Source organism: Petromyzon marinus, chromosome 3, assembly GCF_048934315.1.
Source record: "Petromyzon marinus isolate PM22_M1 ecotype Great Lakes invasive population chromosome 3, UKy_Petmar_22M1.pri1.0, whole genome shotgun sequence".
NCBI lineage: Eukaryota > Metazoa > Chordata > Hyperoartia > Petromyzontiformes > Petromyzontidae > Petromyzon > Petromyzon marinus.
The window spans coordinates 9,165,212-9,184,694 of NC_133669.1; the positions used below are offsets into that span (position 1 = coordinate 9,165,212).

Consider the following 19,483-nt stretch of genomic DNA (forward strand, 5'->3'; position numbering starts at 1 on the left):
CAATTCCACCGCACGAGATCAAAACGTCCGTGCACGTCACATTGTGACGTCAGTCAAACAAAAACATGTGACGCGTGATGTCACGTGGCCCACCCAATGGCCCTCGGGAAAAGACAGCTGAACAAACTTGTATTACACGGTCCAACCAAGTCCCGTTTCTTCATACCGCACGAGCGTACTCCTCCACCACCACCTCCGACCGCCCTTCAGAGGCCGCTAAAGTTAATACGCGCGCAGCATGCGAGCCGCCACGGACGTCGACCTGGCGGCGGTGTTCAAGGTTGTTTCTTCACCTCCAGCCACTCCTCGCAAGCTATCCACTCGTAGCTGCCTATCGACGATGACGTGTGCGAGAGGACGCTACTTGCGCGAAGGCATCACTTCGAGAGTGGGCCCCCGACGCCAACTTGGGCTGGACACCTTTGGGAAACACCTCCGTAGCTCGTCGGGTTCCTCCAGCGTCAATCGAACGCCCGTTGTCTGTGCTTGATGCGTGTGGGAGTCAACTCAAAGTACGTTCCCTCGTTATCGCAGCTTCAAACTTGTGTCGGGGAGTGGGGGAGGCGGTGGACAGCCTGGGCCCGTGGCCTAGGTGAGTCGCCACGAGTTGTTCGTTTTTTTTTATGTTGGTAGCATCTTTTCATAAATCCACAAACGTCAATCCCTCACTCGAACCCCACTCTCATCCCCCCCATGAATAACATCAACAATATAGCGATCGCAATGGACAACAACGGTCAATTCAGACATACGTATTTGCAATTAAGCACACTTAAGAGTCCACGGCACGTACAATATTACCACTTTTAGGCGATGGCAAACGGTTGGTATCTGTTTCCTGTTGCCGTGTTGGGCCGGCACACGTGGTGGAGGTGGGGGGACTTTGAGCTCTGGCTCCGCGCCTCCGGAGTTTCACAAATCGAACATCGCGTCCGATTCGTGAAACACGTACGCCCCATAAATTGTGTTCATCACGAATGTCGTCGCGCTACGGCCTAGATTACGACTATATCGATGTCGGACCGACTTTGTCTGAATGAACCCAGTTTCGTTAGTTTATTTTCTTGGATGGGAGACCGCCTGGCAATGTCAAGGTGTCCTAGGCGTGGGCTGTTGGGTAACCACGAGATGGAGGCGCATAGCCAGGGAGCGTCACCCTCCTCCTATGCCTGCTGGGGTTTCTCTCCGGTTTCTATCCGACTGCAGCCACTCACGGTACTGGCCAAACATCTGACATATTGCAACCGAACCCTCCCGACAACGGGTCTTTTGAGGCTCCGCGATGCTGTCCTGGGTAAATCATTGCCCATTGTTCTTAACACAATGGGCAAGTTTTGAAAACGACGCTGCTGAGGTTTTTTTGCGCTCAATCCAGTGAACCGTGCACATCCCCGGTCGATAATCACAACAACACCGACCGAAGTCCAGAGGAAACTATCCAGCGTTTGTCTTTTTGGAAACGGACCGTTGTCTCCGTGCAAACTAGTTCACCAGCAAGCCACGGTGACTGATCTAAGGCTATCCGTCTCTCCAGATTCCAACTGCCTGCCACTGGCAAACATTCTCATAACGAAACGGACCGACCGACCGACCGCGCTCTTTGTGCGTTCCATCCCACGAGGCAAGGTACGAGCACAAAGATTGTCAAAAAAGACACAAATGTACACGTGCTATTCGGTAGAACACGGTAACACAATGGCCTCTTCGGATTTCACAATTAGCAACGCGAGCCCATGAAAGGGGGCAATCTTGTGCGGATAAGCGTTTGTTGCGGCCGGTAAAAATAAAAAAACAACAACAAAGGAGATCACGATGGACGGCGGTTGTGGGAGGGACGCAGGATGAGGAGAAATGTAATGGAATGGGGGAGCAAGAGAGGAGTGACATGGAGAGCAGACGGTGGACGAGTGGGCATTTCCACACCCAAACCCAGGGCTTAAATTATCGCTGAATATTTTCCAGGGCGGCTGGTGGCACGCGACGAGCAACCCACAGCCAGAGGGAGAGGTACGGTGCACGTGATGCGATCGACGCGGAATTGTTATTCCCAGGTCACAGACCTGGACGAGCCCAGCCAAAATGAATCAACGGCTAAGCCCATGAACACGGAACACGTGCCCAAGTGCGCACGCGCGAAAACGCTCGCCAACATCGCAACATCACGATGCCGTGCCGCGATAACCGGAGCGCAGCTTTCATTTATAGCCACGTCCGTAAAAAGATGTGCCGTCATTCTTCGTCTCCGTGCGTCAGTAAAAGAAAAAATAGAATCGGTTATCCCGAGTGCAATCAGGGCTGCTCAAGTAGTGGAGGGACGCAGAGCAGCTACTACGGCCCTCGCTGATTTCTGCAACCCTCTAGTGGTGCGGTCGCGCCGAAACGGGTCGCAAACCATTGCGGCGCAACTCCCCGGCGGATCACAGGGAGAGACCTTCCTCCTCTTAAAGGAAGACACAACTCAGAAAACATAACCGGCTCTAGCCGTGTAGATATTATTTATACATACCAAGCGTACCTGTGTCCTGGGCTGTCTGCCTTGACTTTTAAGTTGAACCTAAGCAACTAAAAGACTTGAAACGTTGCGTACGTTCCGCCGTGCCGTTGCGGCATCGTTGAAGACGCCAATGCGATGACGACGACGACGCGTTGCAAAATGTGCGGGAGGAATGTCGCAGCAACGTCACCGCCGTGGTGCCGGAACGGCGAACCTTGACCTTTTAGCTTGAAACGTCGAATCGAATATTGACGCGAATGCGTAAATCCTCCGCTCTCGTCGCCAATACGATGATCAAACGGTTCAAATATATACGGGGAAGTAAGTCTGATAGGAGACGGTAAATGCCCTCGGGGGAACAGAGCTAGGATTTGCCACGAATTAAATTAGCATTCAGCAAGAAGGTGGATGAGCAGGGAGCGGGAGAAGAGAACAAAGTGAAGGCCCTTAGCGTGGAGCACTGAAGTGCGTGGAGCGTTACACTCGGCAGGCATGGATGCCGGGAAGGCCTTGAGAGATGGGGAGTGGCGCCGAATGCAGAAAATCGGCTGTAGGGGGAAAGAAAAATAAATAAGCGCTCACGTGAGTTAACGAGCAGTCTAAGTGGAACCTATTGGAGAAGGCAAAAGGCCGAGGCTGAGCAGCACTGGTAGAGGGGAAGGCTCGCGAAAGGAAGCTCTTCAAGAGCCGGGGGGAGGGGGGGAGGGGAAGGCCAAGAGGTAGAAATGGGAAGGTGCTGCTCCACCGCTCATAGAAAAGAGGTTCCATGAAAATGAAGAAATGCAAGTTTAGACAGGATGGAGGAAACGTAACCCTTTTATGATGAGAACTCAAAAAAGAACATGATGGAAATAAATATATATACATAAGACTGACTCTTTGGGCAATGGCCCTGGGGGACACACGGCCTAGGTGCGCATCTACCTTCCGCTTCCCGGACCCGCATCCCCCCCAACCCCGCCCCCCAAGAGCCGTCGCTTACGAGGCCCCTGGGCCGCTCCCGCTAGCGGAGGAGGCCCAGCGGTTCGGCCCGCCACGCCGCGTCCATTCCCAGCGGATCGTCGACGTCCAGCTGGCCCTCGGATCCACCGCCGCCGCCGCCGCCGCCGCCGCCATCTCCGGGGGGCTCCGCCAGGTCGTCGTAGGCCAGCACGTGGTGAAGTGGCACGGCGTTGACGGTGGCCAGGAACTGCGAGAGCGGCGGGAGGAGGTGGTGCCTCCCCGACGAGGTGGACGAAGAGGAGGAGCGCAAGCGGCCCTGCCCGGGGCTGAGCGTGACGACGGCGTGACGGTGCGCTGAGTAGAAGATGGTGTAGCCGTCGGGCAGGGTGCGCTCACGGAAGGTGCACTCGCGCGGGCGGTACTCGGTCTGAGGGAGCGCACGGAACGCGCGCGTGAGTTCGGTACAACGTGGGGGGGTTTTATTTTCATCTCGTGATTTTATCTCGCGATAAACTTCGTCTCTGCAGTGAGGCTACGGCTTAGCCCGGGGCCCGCCGGTTTTTCCCTCCACAGTTAGGAACATGCGTTTAGAGTGTTTGGCTGCTGTAAATGTTTCTGTGGTAAGCCACTTCGTTGAGCTATCATTTGTGGCCAGGTCGCTTCTGAAAAAAAGAGGTATATAGCTCAGTGGGCCTTATCCGGTAAAACAAAAAAATAGTTTAGTTTTAAATAAGGCTGAGTCGACCTAGAGGAGATCCAGCAGCAGTTAAGAAATGTCGCCACTCATGTTGGCCGTGAGCGGGAATCAAATTCGGGTCCTTGAGTTCGTAGAGCAGTGCGCTAACCACTGTACTGCCACTCCCCACCCTGTTCCCACACTTGTGTATATGCACCGGGTGTCTGGTTCTGGGCGGTTGCAACTTTGGCGGTAGCAGGAACAGAAATAGTTGCTCAGCTCTTCTTGCCTAGGAATGAAAGTGCGTTGTGTGCGATCGCGTCAGTCCAAGCAAAACAAAAACAATGTCTCGCGCGTAATCGCAGTGGTGTAGTGTGCTTGGCATGCGGCCTGGTGGAGCAAGGGATCAAATGGGGGCTCCCTGTCCAATTTCCACCCCCTCCTTCGTGACTTGGTGCCTGGGCCCCTCCGGCCCCTGGGCCCCTCTGGCCCACAGGCACCGGTTGCAGTTGCACCGCCTGCACACTTCTGAGCTACGCCGCCATGTCATTGTTGATTAGCAGATTTTAATTGTTGTAGGTGTTCAAATGTGAGGTGTCAGAATACTCTTTGTTTTTTGGGTAAAGTCACGTGGGTAAAATAAAATTTAAAATAAAAGAAAACAACTAAATTAAATCGCGACGTTTCGGAGGCAACACAAGCTTCAAGCACTTGATGCAGATATCTTGCTGTGACTGTTCCACCTGAAGATGGAAGCTTGTGTTGCCTCCGAAACGTCGTGATTTAATTTAGCTGTTTTCTTTTATTTTCAAATTTATTTTACCTACGTGACTTTACCGAAAAAACAAAAGAGTATGAATCCTTGCAGTCACGAAAGCTTCAAATCTAGAATCAAAGGTGTCAGAATGTTACGGGGTTTTTTTTTTTCTGCTGAGCCACACCGGCTGACACGGAACACCAGGAAATACCTTTCTAACGTGAAAGAAAATGAATGCTATTTCCATCTGTCATCACCATTATCTACGAAGCATCTCATGCGCGCGCGCATTCACTGGCAAGACACACCTCCCCCAGGGTCACACAAAGTCAAGGATCCCTCGTTCAGAGCCATGCTGACTGCTAGAGCCAGTGCAGTTGTCGTTCCGCACGACGGAGTGATGAGAGCCAGCGCCACACAAAGCCCCGGCCTCCACTTAGGTTCCCCCCACGCGACCTCATTAGCAGATCACGGTTGTTAGCAATAGTAATTTACACTCATTGATCACGCATAGTCAGCGAAGGACAGTTGCGCCAAAGGCGTGACCTCTTGTGACAGCATTCGCATCAACTGCTCTTTGCTGCCTTACACAGGCAGCAAAGTGTTTGATCTACGGATCACTGGGGGGGAGGGGAGGGGAGGGCGCCATTCCTTGGAGGGTCACAGTTCTCACTCGGAACGTCGACCGCCAATTTGCTGCAGGAGTTTGCGCGTCGAGACGGGGCGACAGTGTCCACAAAGTGGCAGCCGTCATTTACAGTCCTCTGTCGATCCATCTGCTGGATGAAAGGCTCCCCACGCCCCGTCGGTTGTGCGGGTTGTTTGACCCCACTTCAACCTGAAGATTTGTGCAGGTTGGTGCCCAGGACCGTTTCAGCTATCACTCGCCACGAATGTTGGCCGTGGCCGGGAATTGAATTTGGGTCGCTGGGTTCGTAGCGCAGTGCACGAAACGCTGTGTTCACTGCTGCTACCCCAGTTCAGTTTTTTACACGTCGCAATCGCTGGGAAGGCAGTAATGATTCAAGCCCTGCCACCCCACTGCTGCTTGACAAAGAACGCTTACACCGCACGAACCTTCTATGTGTTTTTTTATACGCCGCCATTCATATTTTACCCCGCGATTCTCTGCAATATAATGAGGTTTTACAATGTTGCTGTTTGGTGTTGAATAGATGCCACTGCTTACGGGCGGTGCTCTTGCGAGTAATATTTGGTAACATACCCTGCAAGCACTGAATGTGTGAGTAAAAAAAATTGTGCCATGCTACTTTACAAATTAAAATTTTATGTAAACCTGTGAGCATTGATTTGTATGTCGGGCCAAAGACGTTTCCAATTATCTGCGTTATAAGATACTTTATTCGTTGGTCTGTCAAAATTAATGGTATCGAGTCGAGAATGGGCTCATTCTGACTGCAAGTGAGCCTTGAGACTGATGGTATTGAAAGGTTATATATGGACCTTGGAGCTTGGCCCATCTGTCATAAAAAAAAAACATGACCCGAAACTTTCTCCTCACTAAACTTAGGCACATTCTAAGCTCTCCTTCCGGGTATGTTGTACATTGAACTTCTTTCGCACCGTACGTAGCCAACCGTGCTAATCGTAGGTGTGGAGGGGGGGAGGACAAACGACTGCGCGGCCTCTCGTCGCTCATCGGGAAAGTCGAAGCGCTCCACCGTGTCCACCGGGCACCCGACTTCCCGGCTTGCCCGCATGGTATATTTGCATGCGTGAATGTGATTTTGATGTGGCCTGCCCCAATGCCCAGCCGGCGCTCCTCTACCACTCATTCGGGGGAAGCGGGAGGGGGGCACCGCTGTTCCTCACCGAGCCGTGCAGGCCGCCGTGGTCGTCCATGCACAGGTACCGCTGGCTGCTCACGCCCTTGATGGCCACGACGCCCCTGTCCACCCAGCGCATCTCCAGCAAACCTGCAGCGCCGCGGCACACGCGAAGGGGCGAGCGAGCGACCGTCAGTGCGGCAAGCTGGCACGCCGGTCCGTCTGTTAAGAGAGCCTCCGTCGAATTTTCAGGAGGGTTTAATAATAGAGACGTACGTTTGTCAAGTGGCGCATTTCATTCCGTGAGATGCCAATGCGCCCCGTGTGTATTGTCAGCAAGAAATCAACAGAATCGAGGTATACGGAGAGAACTCGGGAGTAAAGGCGAATTTAACGAGGTGATAATAATAATAATAAGGGTTTTCCCCTTTTTATTTTCTGGCAACAAAACTGAAACCTTTTTTACGGGGAATCAAGTGTGCATTAACCACAATACTTGTCGTCAAAATTCCAACAAAAAACGCACTCTGATAATATATGCATATACACACTCTGCATATATGCATATATTATCAGAGTGTGTATATACATATATTTTCAGAGAATTATTTTGTTGCCTATATTGCCAAAATCTAACCCAAAAAAACTATATTATTTGGGTGATTGGTGACAGGGATGAGACCATCAGCTCACTGCCATTGAGTATCCAGTTTCATCAAAGACATGACAATGGTAATGTTTGCCTGAATTCAAACGCAGGATCTTAGCAGTGCCCACTCAGCGCTCTGACCTGTGATCCACCCTGCCATCTACCCCCCCCCACCCACCACCATAAAAAAATATAAAATAAAATACCTCGAGAAAATTATTTTGTTGCCTATATTGCCAAAATAATATAGATAGATGCACATTTCTGTTACACTATATTTTATAAAAAAAAATTGTCTGGCTTGCGGGCAGGTGCGCAGTGGTTAAAATCACGTGCACACCTGCGTGATGACGTCACCTGCATCCCTCAGCGTTGAGCCGGCTTCACGCGTTGTGCTGATGTGACCCCTCCCTGACCCAACCCCGGTCGTGTATGCCGCGCAAATGCACGGCAGTGCTAATTAGTGTAATTAGTCAGCTGCGTGTTAAATTGCGTAGCAACTGGTTCAGCGGTTCATGCGAAATGTCCAAAGATAAACATCCGATTTATAGCCTTAACAGACTGTTGGGGCAAGTGCTGTTAGCGAGCATTTATATATTAAAAAAAACTGACACGGCACACGAGTTGATGGGTGGCCAGCGCCACGGCCGGCTACTTTTGTCTCCCGAGTGGCAAAGTTTGACACACCGCACCAGCTACAAATGTGAGGCTGAGTCGACCTAGAGGAGGCCCAGGACCGATTCAGACAATCTTAACTTTTGTTGGCCGTGAGTGGGACTAGAACTTGGGTTTGCCGGATTCGTGCTGCAACGAGCAAACTGCTGAGCAGTGGCTTAGCGGTTTGCATGCTGACCCTTCACGTGAAGTGTCCTCACACGGACCGACGGAGACGCAAGCAGACGCATAGCAATAAAGTGCCAATCAGATCCCTTAAAAATAAAAGTGTGGGAGAGGTGGCCTGGTGGTGGCTCAGAGGGGTAGGAGCACCGAGCCAGCACCACCAAGATCCTGGATTTTAATCCAGGCAGCCCATCAATGATTAAACTAGGTTTAATACGTAGACTTTCACGACCAATATTATCCATAATGGAGGTTTGTTGGATTAGATCACGTGAATGTGTCGTTAAACCAACCACCACCCGACACGGCCAATTAGTAAGGTTTGTCACGTGAACGAAACATGGCAATTACTTATTAGTTCAGAACACCGGTGTGTTGGAGGGTAAACCCACAACATTTACAATTCGAGTACGATATTCCGCCGGCAATTACAACTCGCCTCATCAGGTGACATCCAGAATTGTGGATAAATCCTCCTGTTTGGGTATTAAATCGAGGGTGATTAAACTGGGTTACCAATTATAGAGAGATGGCCTCTATCCATTCAGCAATTACTGAGCACAAACAAAAAACATCGTGTTACACATTTGCCCGTTCACTTAATTTGGCAAAACTCCCAATTCTGAGAAGTCACAAAAACAAAAAAATGTCTGAACCTGACTGTTATGTGTTGAACACCTCAATAGTAGCACATTGCGGGTAAAGTGCAGCACCGCTAGTGTGTGGATAAGAGGTCGCTTGAATATCTCAGAAGTAGTTCTGTAATGTCCCCCCCTGTGGGCCAGTCTCTAACACGTCGGTTGATATGTTCCTTCCACGGCCCACTCTCTGACACCTTGGCTGCTCTTCGGAATGGAGACTGCGTCTCATGCCAAGATCTTTGTTTGGTGGTGATGATGCTCATCGCAATCAATCGAATTATATATGGGGTTAGTGGGTCACGCAGAGATGTAGCCTTCGTGTGCCAGAGACCCTCACCTGCAAGGACAGTGAGAGGTGGTGCCTGCTTGAAGCAGTACAGCTAGTCGTTGGCTAATGTCTTGAATTCACGATTGCTGGTGTTGTGAGTGAATTCAAAATTGAGTGCCCAGTGAAATAAACTCATGATGAGGAGAGTACCAAGAAAGCATCCGCATGGTATGGAGCAGCAAACTACTTGATGTACTGCCACAAACAGGCACCACTCAGCCCCTGCTGCTGAGTGTCTATAAATATGATTGTTTGCGATCAACCAATCCCACACAAATGCATTTGATTACAGATGTGTATGGCCACATATATTATGCTGTATCTTCAGCATATACCTCAAATTATCTCTATATCTGTTGCGCCATGCAACACATTCACATTATCCTGCACCTCCGATTAGCACGGTCCCGCACCCCCCGGTTAGCACGGTTGGCTACGTACAGTGCGAAAGAAGTTCAACATACATACAAGACGTGTGAAAATCTATGAATGCCCTCATCCATGAAAACATCACCGAGTCTCAAGACAATATTTCAGGAGAGCATTGCGATATTGGGGCGTTGGCCAATTCCATTCATGAGAGTTTGGCTTCAAATGGCAGGAATCCTGAGAAAATCCACCATGCATATGAGGAGGTAACACTCAAAGCTCTGCACAGAGAGAATCAAAATCTCTTTTCCGTGTCACCCGTCTCCGAGCCACCTCGTAGCCCTAGCCTATAACACCTGGCATTCCGATAGGCCCTCTCCTATGCAAGTACTAGCCAGTCTCAAACCTTCTTAGCCTCCAAGATCAGACGAGATCGGGCACATTGAGGGGCATTTGGACGTCGCTGCGTCAGAGAAATGCTTCCTATAAACTTCCTATTAAACTAACAATTTCCGCGTCAACTTCAGTTTCACTCTTACCCGCTGTTCCAAAGTACAGACTGCACAGGGGATTTTACGACAGCTTAGGGCACTCGCATACATTATCAACAAGGGCCCACCAGGGTTGTCGAGGTCCAACACAAGAAGTCAGATAAACGTGGCTTTTTCCCGGTTGCGCTTTTTCCCGGTTGCGCGACGCGAAGCGCTTTGAGGCTTCTATGTGGAGGTGGCAGGCGCATCGGGGGGCTCATAATCGCCGTGTTAGTGACACCGTGCCGGCAAGATGAGAACATGGGTTCGGATTGGTGACTCGGCCAGCCGCACGTGATTTAAACCGAGTTCTCAAGCGTAGTGAGTTGACCGTGGTATCGCGAATATTTCACTGTCGATTGAAATTTGCATTTGACAGCATTCATCGTGTTGGGTTTAACAGCTATCCACGGTGTGCGCTTAATGTGAGAATGTATGAAGAACATCTTTGTGGCCAACCATGTTAATCGGAGGTGCGGGGGTAGGACAACAAATTAAACACAAAACGTAGTTCTAAAAGAAATGACTCTTCAATCTATATTTAAAAGTACATAGCTCCAGTGGCTTCCAAATATCTGAAGGAAGAGCGTTCCAGACGTCCGCAGAAGCGCATCTGAAAGCGCTCGATGCGGTGACCGTCTTTATTCAATGGCAAGCCAAACGCCGCTGCGAGGATGACCAGAGTTTGTGTGATGGTCTATGCTCCTTAGCTAGATCAGCAAGGTATTGTGGTTCGTTTGCGGCGAGCAAATTGTGTGTGTAATGATGACAACCAGCACTGGCTTAGAGCAGGGAGGGGCTGCAGAGATCGGAATCAGAACATGTATTTATACTGGAGGAATCTGAAGAGCTATGAAGCTCTTTTTTACAGACGCGCAAATCAAAGTTTTACAATCAGCCCCCCCCCCCCGCTCAATGTGCTGTGTCCTTTCTCAACGACGTCAGCGATCGTGGTCTTCCATCCACTAGGCGCTGTGCAAAATATTGCTCAGGAACTTTGCACTGGATACTCCTCCGAGATGCATCAAATTGTTCAAATTGCTCCCTTATTAAATTTGCTGTCTTCGGCTTGTTGTACATATAGCTTAGTGTGCCTTTAATAGTACGTCCCCGATTGTACCTAAATATATTTACACGATCTAAGCTAAACACGGTTATTCTAAATAATAAAGCCTACGTGTTAAATTGTACTTATACAATCAGGCAGATAATAGAAAAGAGCTGTATGAGTAAGATGTCGGTATTTGTTTTGTAAACTTGAATCAATCACGGGATTCTGCCTGGAGGAAAGCGCTATGGATGGAAACGTCTATGTTGTTGTTATGGTATTTGGGCCTGCTTAATAACTTATGTGATGGAATTTTGGTCTGTGTGTGACGAGTAGCCAGGGACATCAGAGTGGTTGAAGGTGAGGACAAGTTATTTGACAGGGGTGTATTTTGTAATTATAATTAGAACCCTTGGTATTTGCGCCGTTCGTAAGGCACAAGGCGCAAATAATACACTGTTTCACAGACGAATGTAGACGTATCAGAAGGGTGTTATGTTGCTCGTAGGTATTACCCAATTAAGAACTTTTTTAACTCAATTTGTTTGAAGTCGTGCTCGACCACGCGTTCACCAAAATCATGACCAGCGTAGAGACAGCAAAACATCCAGGGATTAACTATGGATCATTTACAATTGAGAGGCTTGGACGTGCAGGTTGGATATTTAACAACGTCTCTAGAAACAGTGGTTCTCAACCCGGGGTGCACGCATCCCCTGGGGGTGCGAGATGCCCTTTCTGAGAACCCAAGTGGTGCAGTCTGTAGTAAAGGTTTAGCACCACTGCTCTAGAATATAAGCTTCTGGCCCCTGTGCACACAGGTTCAAGTCGAAGGTGCAGGGAATTTCATGGCAGGAAGGGGTAAACAAGGTATACGTTTAGGAATAGAACATGGAAGAAAATGTACCATGTTCTATTCTGAGTTTACAATGGGAGGGTGGGTCACATGTGCAGGGTGGAGGAGGGCAGGTTACAGAGTCAGAGGTTGACTGCCAAGGGGAATACCTGAAGTCTGATGGTGGCGGTGGTGATGATAATCAGAATCTTTATTCAGACTGGAGGAATCCGATGAGCTATGAAGCTCTTTTTCACAAACGTACAGTCGGGGCGGATCAGCAAGTTACAACAAATAGAGAAGAAGGTAATAAAGTCACAACATATAAAGAATTAAATATAAATAAAGTATACGTCCGATTTTTCAACACTTTATGCAAGCTTGGGCAAGGCAGCAAAACAACAACAAAAACAGTCCAAGACCACACCAACACAACACACCGTACTTCAATAAAATGGCACATTAAAATTGAACTCTCATTACAAAGTTAAGGATAAAAGTTACAAATCAAATTGGCAAATGTGACTGTATCCAGCACTAATCTTCTGCATCAGGATATAGATTGAAACTGTGATTTTTAAAAAAGGCCTTAGTGGTCAGGTATGGACTTTGCAACAATAGGGGGATCTAGATCATGGGACCTCCTTTGCCAGTACCAAATTATGATAATAGATTTTTTCCTCTTTTATGGCAACAAAACAGGTGTTAAGATGTTAAAACACCAAACTGAAACCTTTTACGAGGAATCATGTCTGCATTAACCACAATACTCGTGGTCAGAATGCAAACAAAAAATATACTCTGATAATATATGCATTGTCTTTGAAACTGATTGGTCCACACCAGAGACAGCTTTCTGGTCTAACACCATTTTAGACTAGGCTCAAAAGAAAGCTGTCTCTGGTGTGGACCAATCAGTTTCAAAGACAATGCAAATATTATCAAAGTATGTTTTTTGTTTGCATTCTGACCACAAGAATTGTGGTTAATGCAGACGTGATTCCTTGTAAAAGGTTTCAGTTTTGTGTTTTAACATCTTAACACCTGTTTTGTTGCCAGAAAAAAAGCGGAAAAACCTATTATCAGGGAGATCTAGCATAAGGACGTGATGGCGAGGTGTGGTGGAATCGTGATGAGCTCTTGACCTGAACCAGCAGGGTGCTCGTAATCCTATCAACTGGAGGTGGGGTTGGTGGATCAAACAGTGATGCAGCCTATGTATGTATGTATGTAGAACTTCTTTCCCACCGTACGTAGCCCAACCGTGCTAATCGGAGGTGTGGGGGAAGGACAACAAACTAAACCCTAACAAAAACTGTTCTAAAGAAATGCGTTTTCAAAGTAGATTTAAATGTGCATAGCCCAAAGCGAGATCACCCCGACAGGACAACCATGACAGAGATGGAGCGATGAGATCGGCTCTGGTACAGGAGCGAGATGCATTTTGGCATTGTCGTGCCACAAGGGATAACGACGACACGGGGAAGCTTTCATCCAGCAGTGGCTCGACCATGGATGATGACAATGATGTACAGCACAAGCGTTTAAGACACATCTACTAAGAGACACCTCGCGATGTATCTCAGAGAAAATCCATGCATACACAACGAGATGCTACTGGACTCAATACCCCGCTGTCTGCCCACTTTGCAGGTGAATTTCAGTCGCCATCTCTAGGCGATCACTAACCCCGCCTTTAAGTTGTTTCATCGCATCGTGATCTTTATATCGGCCAATAGTACAGTGTTCATAATATAGCAGCAGTGATTGAGAAGTCTGGGCTGAGACGAGGAAGCGATTCATTAAACCATGCTATTTCATTATAATATAGTCCTCGAGCTTACTGGCTAGCTACTGGCTCCTCTGCACTCCAAAAATAATAAAAGTGTTCGTGGCTGTGGGCCGCTGCCACTGAAGCTAGCTGGGTAACTGGCTAAACGGGATTTTTTTCCACGCAATCAAATAAACGTTCAACTGATTTGCAACGGCTGAAAACGTTCGGGAAGACATTTATTAGTGACACTGCAGAGGTGGGAAGAACCAACACAGAAGACTGACACGGTTTATTTAAAATTGCTCAAACATTCCAATTTGTGCCTCTATAAATGTAAATTCTTTCCGCCAGAACATTTTTGTTTTAATCCTAAAGAATATAACAGACAAAAACCTCACAGCTCACAGTACGTATTATCTTGGCATTTTGTTACAAAAAAATCGGCTAACTTTAAAGTGCTAAGAGTACAGGACGATCGAGTATGAAAAAGGCAGCTCTTATTTTCTATTTCAGAGAAACGGGTTCTTTACTGGTGGTCTTAAAAAAATTGTACGTACACGAGTCGAATAGTCGACTTTAAATAATTACTAGATGAATCATACTTTATGGATTCAGTAGACTCGAGGGCTTTTCTCGTCACTGTGAAGCGCCACGTGCTGCATTGTTATGGAAGGAGCGGAGTTAAATTTTATCGGTGCGAATTAAAGGGCACCGCACTTCAAAGGGGCCCGCGTGCAGACAAAACGGCAGGGCCGTCAAGGCCACTCGCGCTGACTTTTGTGGCAGTACAGAATTTTTCTTGGCAGCGTCCCGCAGAGATGAAAACATGAAATACAAACGAAAGTGCAATGTATCATTCGTAATAACACTCATAACGTCATCGATATATCGCGAAAGCCCGAGACTCGAGATTTGCATCAGGAGAGTTCCATGCATTTATTTGGGGGTTTGCCCAATACAATGAATGTGTGTTAGCGCTCGATGTGGGACACAACCAGAGAACCCCCGGATGTGAATCCAGCATGCTTACGAAGCGGGGGAAACACTCTTAAAGGGTATGCTAGAGCGATGCGCTCTACTTAACCAAATTGCTGCACTGTGACATCCTACCCACCACCACCAACCACAACCTAGCAGCCCTTCGCAGCGGAGTTTGAAGGAATCTCACACAAATCACTACGTGATCCACCACCCCCCCCCCCCGTCCCCGTTGGCTGCATTTTAAGCCTGAAAACTAAAGAAGAGTGGGAGAGGGTGCGTGTGGGAGAGCCGGCACAGGGAGGATGACAGGAGATTGAGTGGTGGAAGGGGGGGGGTTACAGTGGTGGGTGTGCTAACCCATTCCCACCACCACCCCGCCTCCCCTTTCAATGAATCCAAGTCTGGTGAGGTGACAGAAGTGATATGGACAAGAGCGCAATGTGCGGCGAGGCGAATGAACTGTGGACAAAAGATTGAGGTGTAAAAATGAGACGAGAGAAGGGTTCTACGCGAGACCGGGAACGTCGTGAAATGAGATGCGGACAAGAGAGAGCCCATGTCGTGAGATGTGAGAATATAACTGAAGGCAATATTTGAGACGACAGAGATGAATTAGCTTACGTCAATGAGTATGTAATGCCCATTAGGGTGTGCATTCGAGCTCATGTTCGGTGCCACCTAGATTGTTTTCTAAACATCAAGGAACACTTGAGCTACTTGGGACGCTTCAGTTTTTTGCCCAGATTACTTGAGCGCAGCACCTACATTTGAAAGCGAAATTTGGGGGTGCGTCTTATCATCCACGAGGTGTGCCTATGAGCAGATTTGTATGACTTCATCCACACCGGGCACACCGTTTGAGGCTGCGTCTGATTTTCCGGAGCGTCCTGTAAATTCGAAGAATACGGCGCATAATCAAAACAAAAAACGTGATACGTACTTTGCTTACTCTGCTGGGCCGCTCCGCCCACCGTGCCGTCGTCTCTAAGATGCAGGTGCAGCCCTCCCGACCCGCGGCTCTCGGGGCTGTACAGGTGCCTTAGACGGACGGGTCCCGCCGCAGGAACGTGCCTTGGACTCCTGTGGGCTGCCGGCAGCGAAGAGGAAGACGACGACGACGACGACGAGGATGACAACGCCGATGATGACGATGATGCAGCAGCAGCAGCGGGCGCCGCAAGAGAGTGTCGCACAAAGTCGAAGTGCAGAGCCGCGATGAGCGCGGCCACAACCACTGACGGGAAGAAGAGTCCCTCCGAATCCCTCCGCGAGCCCATTCTCATCCTCTGGCAGCGCGGGTCCGCCGCATACGAACACGTGTCCCGTGACACTTGCAGTCTTGGCCACGCCAGAGGCCCTCTCTGTGTATTTTTCACGCCCTCGGTTCTGGCTTTCTGAAAATCCTCCTACAGGACGAGCTCGCTGATGGCAAGGCTGGTTGGTGCTGGTGAGTATAAGTATGCTCTTGGTGATGATTGTGGTGGTGGTGGTGCTGGTAATGGTGATTATACTGGCGGTAATGATGCTGCTGGTAGCGATGGTAATGCTGGTGGTAATGATGCTGTTGGTGATGATAACGCTGGTGGTAATGATCCTTGGACGCGCCGATCAGGCGACGACCGATGCATCCATCGTGTCTCCCTCCATCTCCTCCCCCTTATCTCTCTCTCTCTCACACCAACTCTTGCACTTCTTTATCTCTCCCTTCCTTAATTGTTCAACTTGTTTGGCGCGACATGACGTCTCTCCGCGCACTGCCTGTCACGAATAGTCGTGTCATCACCTCCCTTGCAACCCAAAGGCGTCGGGACGGCTTTGGTAAATCCTCTGTTATTACAGTTCACACTATTAAAATTTAGCCCTATTTGTGTTGTTGTTGTTGTTGTTTACTTCGCCGTTCGAATTGTCATCGCGCACCTATCTCTCTGTCCCGTTAGCCTACAACGGTGTCTCCGTGTGTTGTATCTTGTATCTAGCTAGACAGGGCCAGCCTCAGGCTTGGACTGGTCCGACCTTTGATGTCACCGTGTCACCTCAGTTTCCTAAGTACCCACTCGGGTGAGGAAACACTTCCAAAAACTGGCCAATTTCAACTCCGCCTCTTGTCTCTCGTCGCACGGACACAGAACACACGCAACCACCCCCAGCCAGTCTCTCTCCGGACACTTTCAACAACACACCAATTACAACTCTTGTCTCTCTGTCTCTCTCTCGTCGCACGGACACAGAACACACGCAACCACCCCCCAGCCAGTCTCTCTCCGGACACTTTCAACAACACACCAAATCCAACTCTTGTCTCTCTGTCTGTCTCTCTCTCTCTCGTCGCACGGACACAGAACACACGGCACCACCCCCAGTCAGTCTCTCTCCAGCCGCCCTAAAAGTGGTCACCAACGCCGGCGAGTCGGATTACAGCTCAAAACGAGAGCGGCCTCCCACGACGGGCGAGCTTTCTCTCTCTTTTCCCTCTCTCCCTGTCTCTCTTCTCTCTCTCTCCGGCGCGCTCTCTCTCTCTCTCCCGGTCTATGCTTGGCGTGTTTTTATTGATGGATTCGATATCGTGTGCCGATCCACTCTCAGCTGGTTTAAACCAGCTGAGAGTGGAGCGAGTACACGGGGCAGCGTGCGTGTGTATGTGTCTGTCTGTGCGTGGGTCCGTGCGTGTGTATGTGTCTGTCTGTGCGTGGGTGCGTGCGTGTGTGTGTGCGTGTCTGTGCGTGCGTGTGTATGTGTCTGTCTGTGCGTGGGTGCGTGTGTGTCTGTGCGTGTGTGCGTGTGTATGTGTCTGTCTGTGGGGAGCGATAGTGTAGCGGATAGCGCGCTGCGCTATGAACCCGGCGACCCAAGTTCGATTCCCGCTCACGGCCAACACCAGTAACGATTATCTGAACCGGTCCCGGGCCTCCCCTAGGTCGACTCAGCCTCAAATTAGTACCTGGTGCGGTGTGTAAACATTACCACTAGGGAGACAAAGGCGGTCGGGCGTGGTGCTGGCTACCCACCCCCTTGTGTACCGTTCCGGCCTTCATAGGTGCTCGCTAACAGCACTTGCCCCGACAGTCTGTTAAGGCTATATGGGGGATCTTCATCTTTTATGTGTCTGTCTGTGCATGGGTGCGTGCGTGTGTATGTGTCTGTGCGTGCGTGTGTATGTGTCTGTCTATGCGTGGATGCGTGTGTGTATGTGTCTGTGGGTGGGTACGTGTGTGTGTATGTCTGTGCGTGGGTGCGTGTGTGTGTATGTGTCTGTCTATGCGTGGGTGCATGCGTGTGTATGTGTCTGTCTGTACGTGGGTGCGTGTGTGTGTATGTGTGTGTTTACAATCGACACGTATGCAGACACACGCAAAGATCCCCCATCATCGTCTTTAACAGGCTGTTGGGGAGCGAGCGCTGTTTGGGTCGCAACGTGACGAGTGGCGCGTGTCCAGCAGCAGCACCACGCCCGGCCGCCTTTGTCTCCCTAGTGCAGATGTATTATTGTTATAACACGCCGCACCAGGGTTACCCATTTAAAGTCTGGGAGGGTTACCCAGGAACCGGTCTCTGATATTCCTCACTGATGTTTTCCATGAGCGGGAATCGAACTTAGGTGTGGCTGGGTTCGTCGCGCAGCGCACCGCTTACGAATCACTGCACCAGCGTATTTGCACACAGACACACGGACGCACAGACACGCCTCACACACAGACACTCCTCACACACAGACACATTAACGCGCAGACACACAGACACACGGACGCACAGACACACAGACACGCCTCACACACACAGACACGCCGCCTCACGCACATACACATTAACGCGCAGACACACACGCGCTGGCTTGCACGGTAACGGCAGCTGCGGCGTGGCAAAGGTCGCGTGTCTTGGAAGACGTGCCTCTCGACTCTTCCCATGGAAGAGGTGCCTCTGGACTCTTCCCATGGAAGAGGTGCCTCATGACTCTTCCCATGGAAGAGGTGCCTCTCGACTCTTCCCATGGAAGAGGTGCCTCTCGACTCTTCCCATGGAAGAGGTGCCTCTGGACTCTTCCCATGGAAGAGGTGCCTCATGACTCTTCCCATGAAAGAGGTGCCTCTCAACTCTTCCCATGGAAGAGGTGCCTCTCGACTCTTCCCATGGAAGAGGTGCCTCATGACTCTTTCCCATGGAAGAGGTGCCTCATGACTCTTCCCATGGAAGAGGTGCCTCATGACTCTTCCCATGGAAGAGGTGCCTCTCGACTCTTCCCATGGAAGAGGTGCCTCTCGACTCTTCCCATGGAAGAGGTGCCTCATGACTCTTCCCATGGAAGAGGTGCATCATGGCTCTTCCCATGGAAGAGGTGCCTCTCGACTCTTCCCATGGAAGAGGTGCCTCTCGACTCTTCCCATGGAAGAGGTGCCTCTCGACTCTTCCCATGGAAGAGGTGCCTCACGACTCTTCCCATGGAAGAGGTGCCTCACGACTCTTCCCATGGAAGAGGTGCCTCTCGACTCTTCCCATGGAAGAGGTGCCTCGTGACTCTTCCCATGGAAGAGGTGCCTCACGACTCTTCCCATGGAAGAGGTGCCTCTCAACTCTTCTCATGGAAGAGGTGCCTCTCGACTCTTCCCATGGAAGAGGTGCCTCATGACTCTTTCCCATGGAAGAGGTGCCTCATGACTCTTCCCATGGAAGAGGTGCCTCATGACTCTTCCCATGGAAGAGGTGCCTCTCGACTCTTCCCATGGAAGAGGTGCCTCTCGACTCTTCCCATGGAAGAGGTGCCTCATGACTCTTCCCATGGAAGAGGTGCATCATGGCTCTTCCCATGGAAGAGGTGCCTCTCGACTCTTCCCATGGAA

At 49.9% G+C, this 19,483-nt stretch overlaps 1 protein-coding gene across 1 annotated transcript; it reads right to left on the minus strand.

Moving 5' to 3' along the window:
• Positions 1–1,623: 1,623 nt before the first annotated feature.
• LOC116958535 (fibroblast growth factor 19-like) lies at positions 1,624–18,201 on the minus strand. Its single transcript, XM_032981194.2, has 3 exons — positions 15,592–18,201; positions 6,703–6,806; positions 1,624–3,863 (listed from the first exon to the last, which is right to left on the minus strand). Exons 1-3 carry the CDS (start codon positions 15,932–15,934, stop codon positions 3,498–3,500), a joined length of 813 nt encoding a protein of 270 aa, XP_032837085.1. The 5' UTR covers positions 15,935–18,201; the 3' UTR covers positions 1,624–3,497.
• Positions 18,202–19,483: the final 1,282 nt, after the last annotated feature.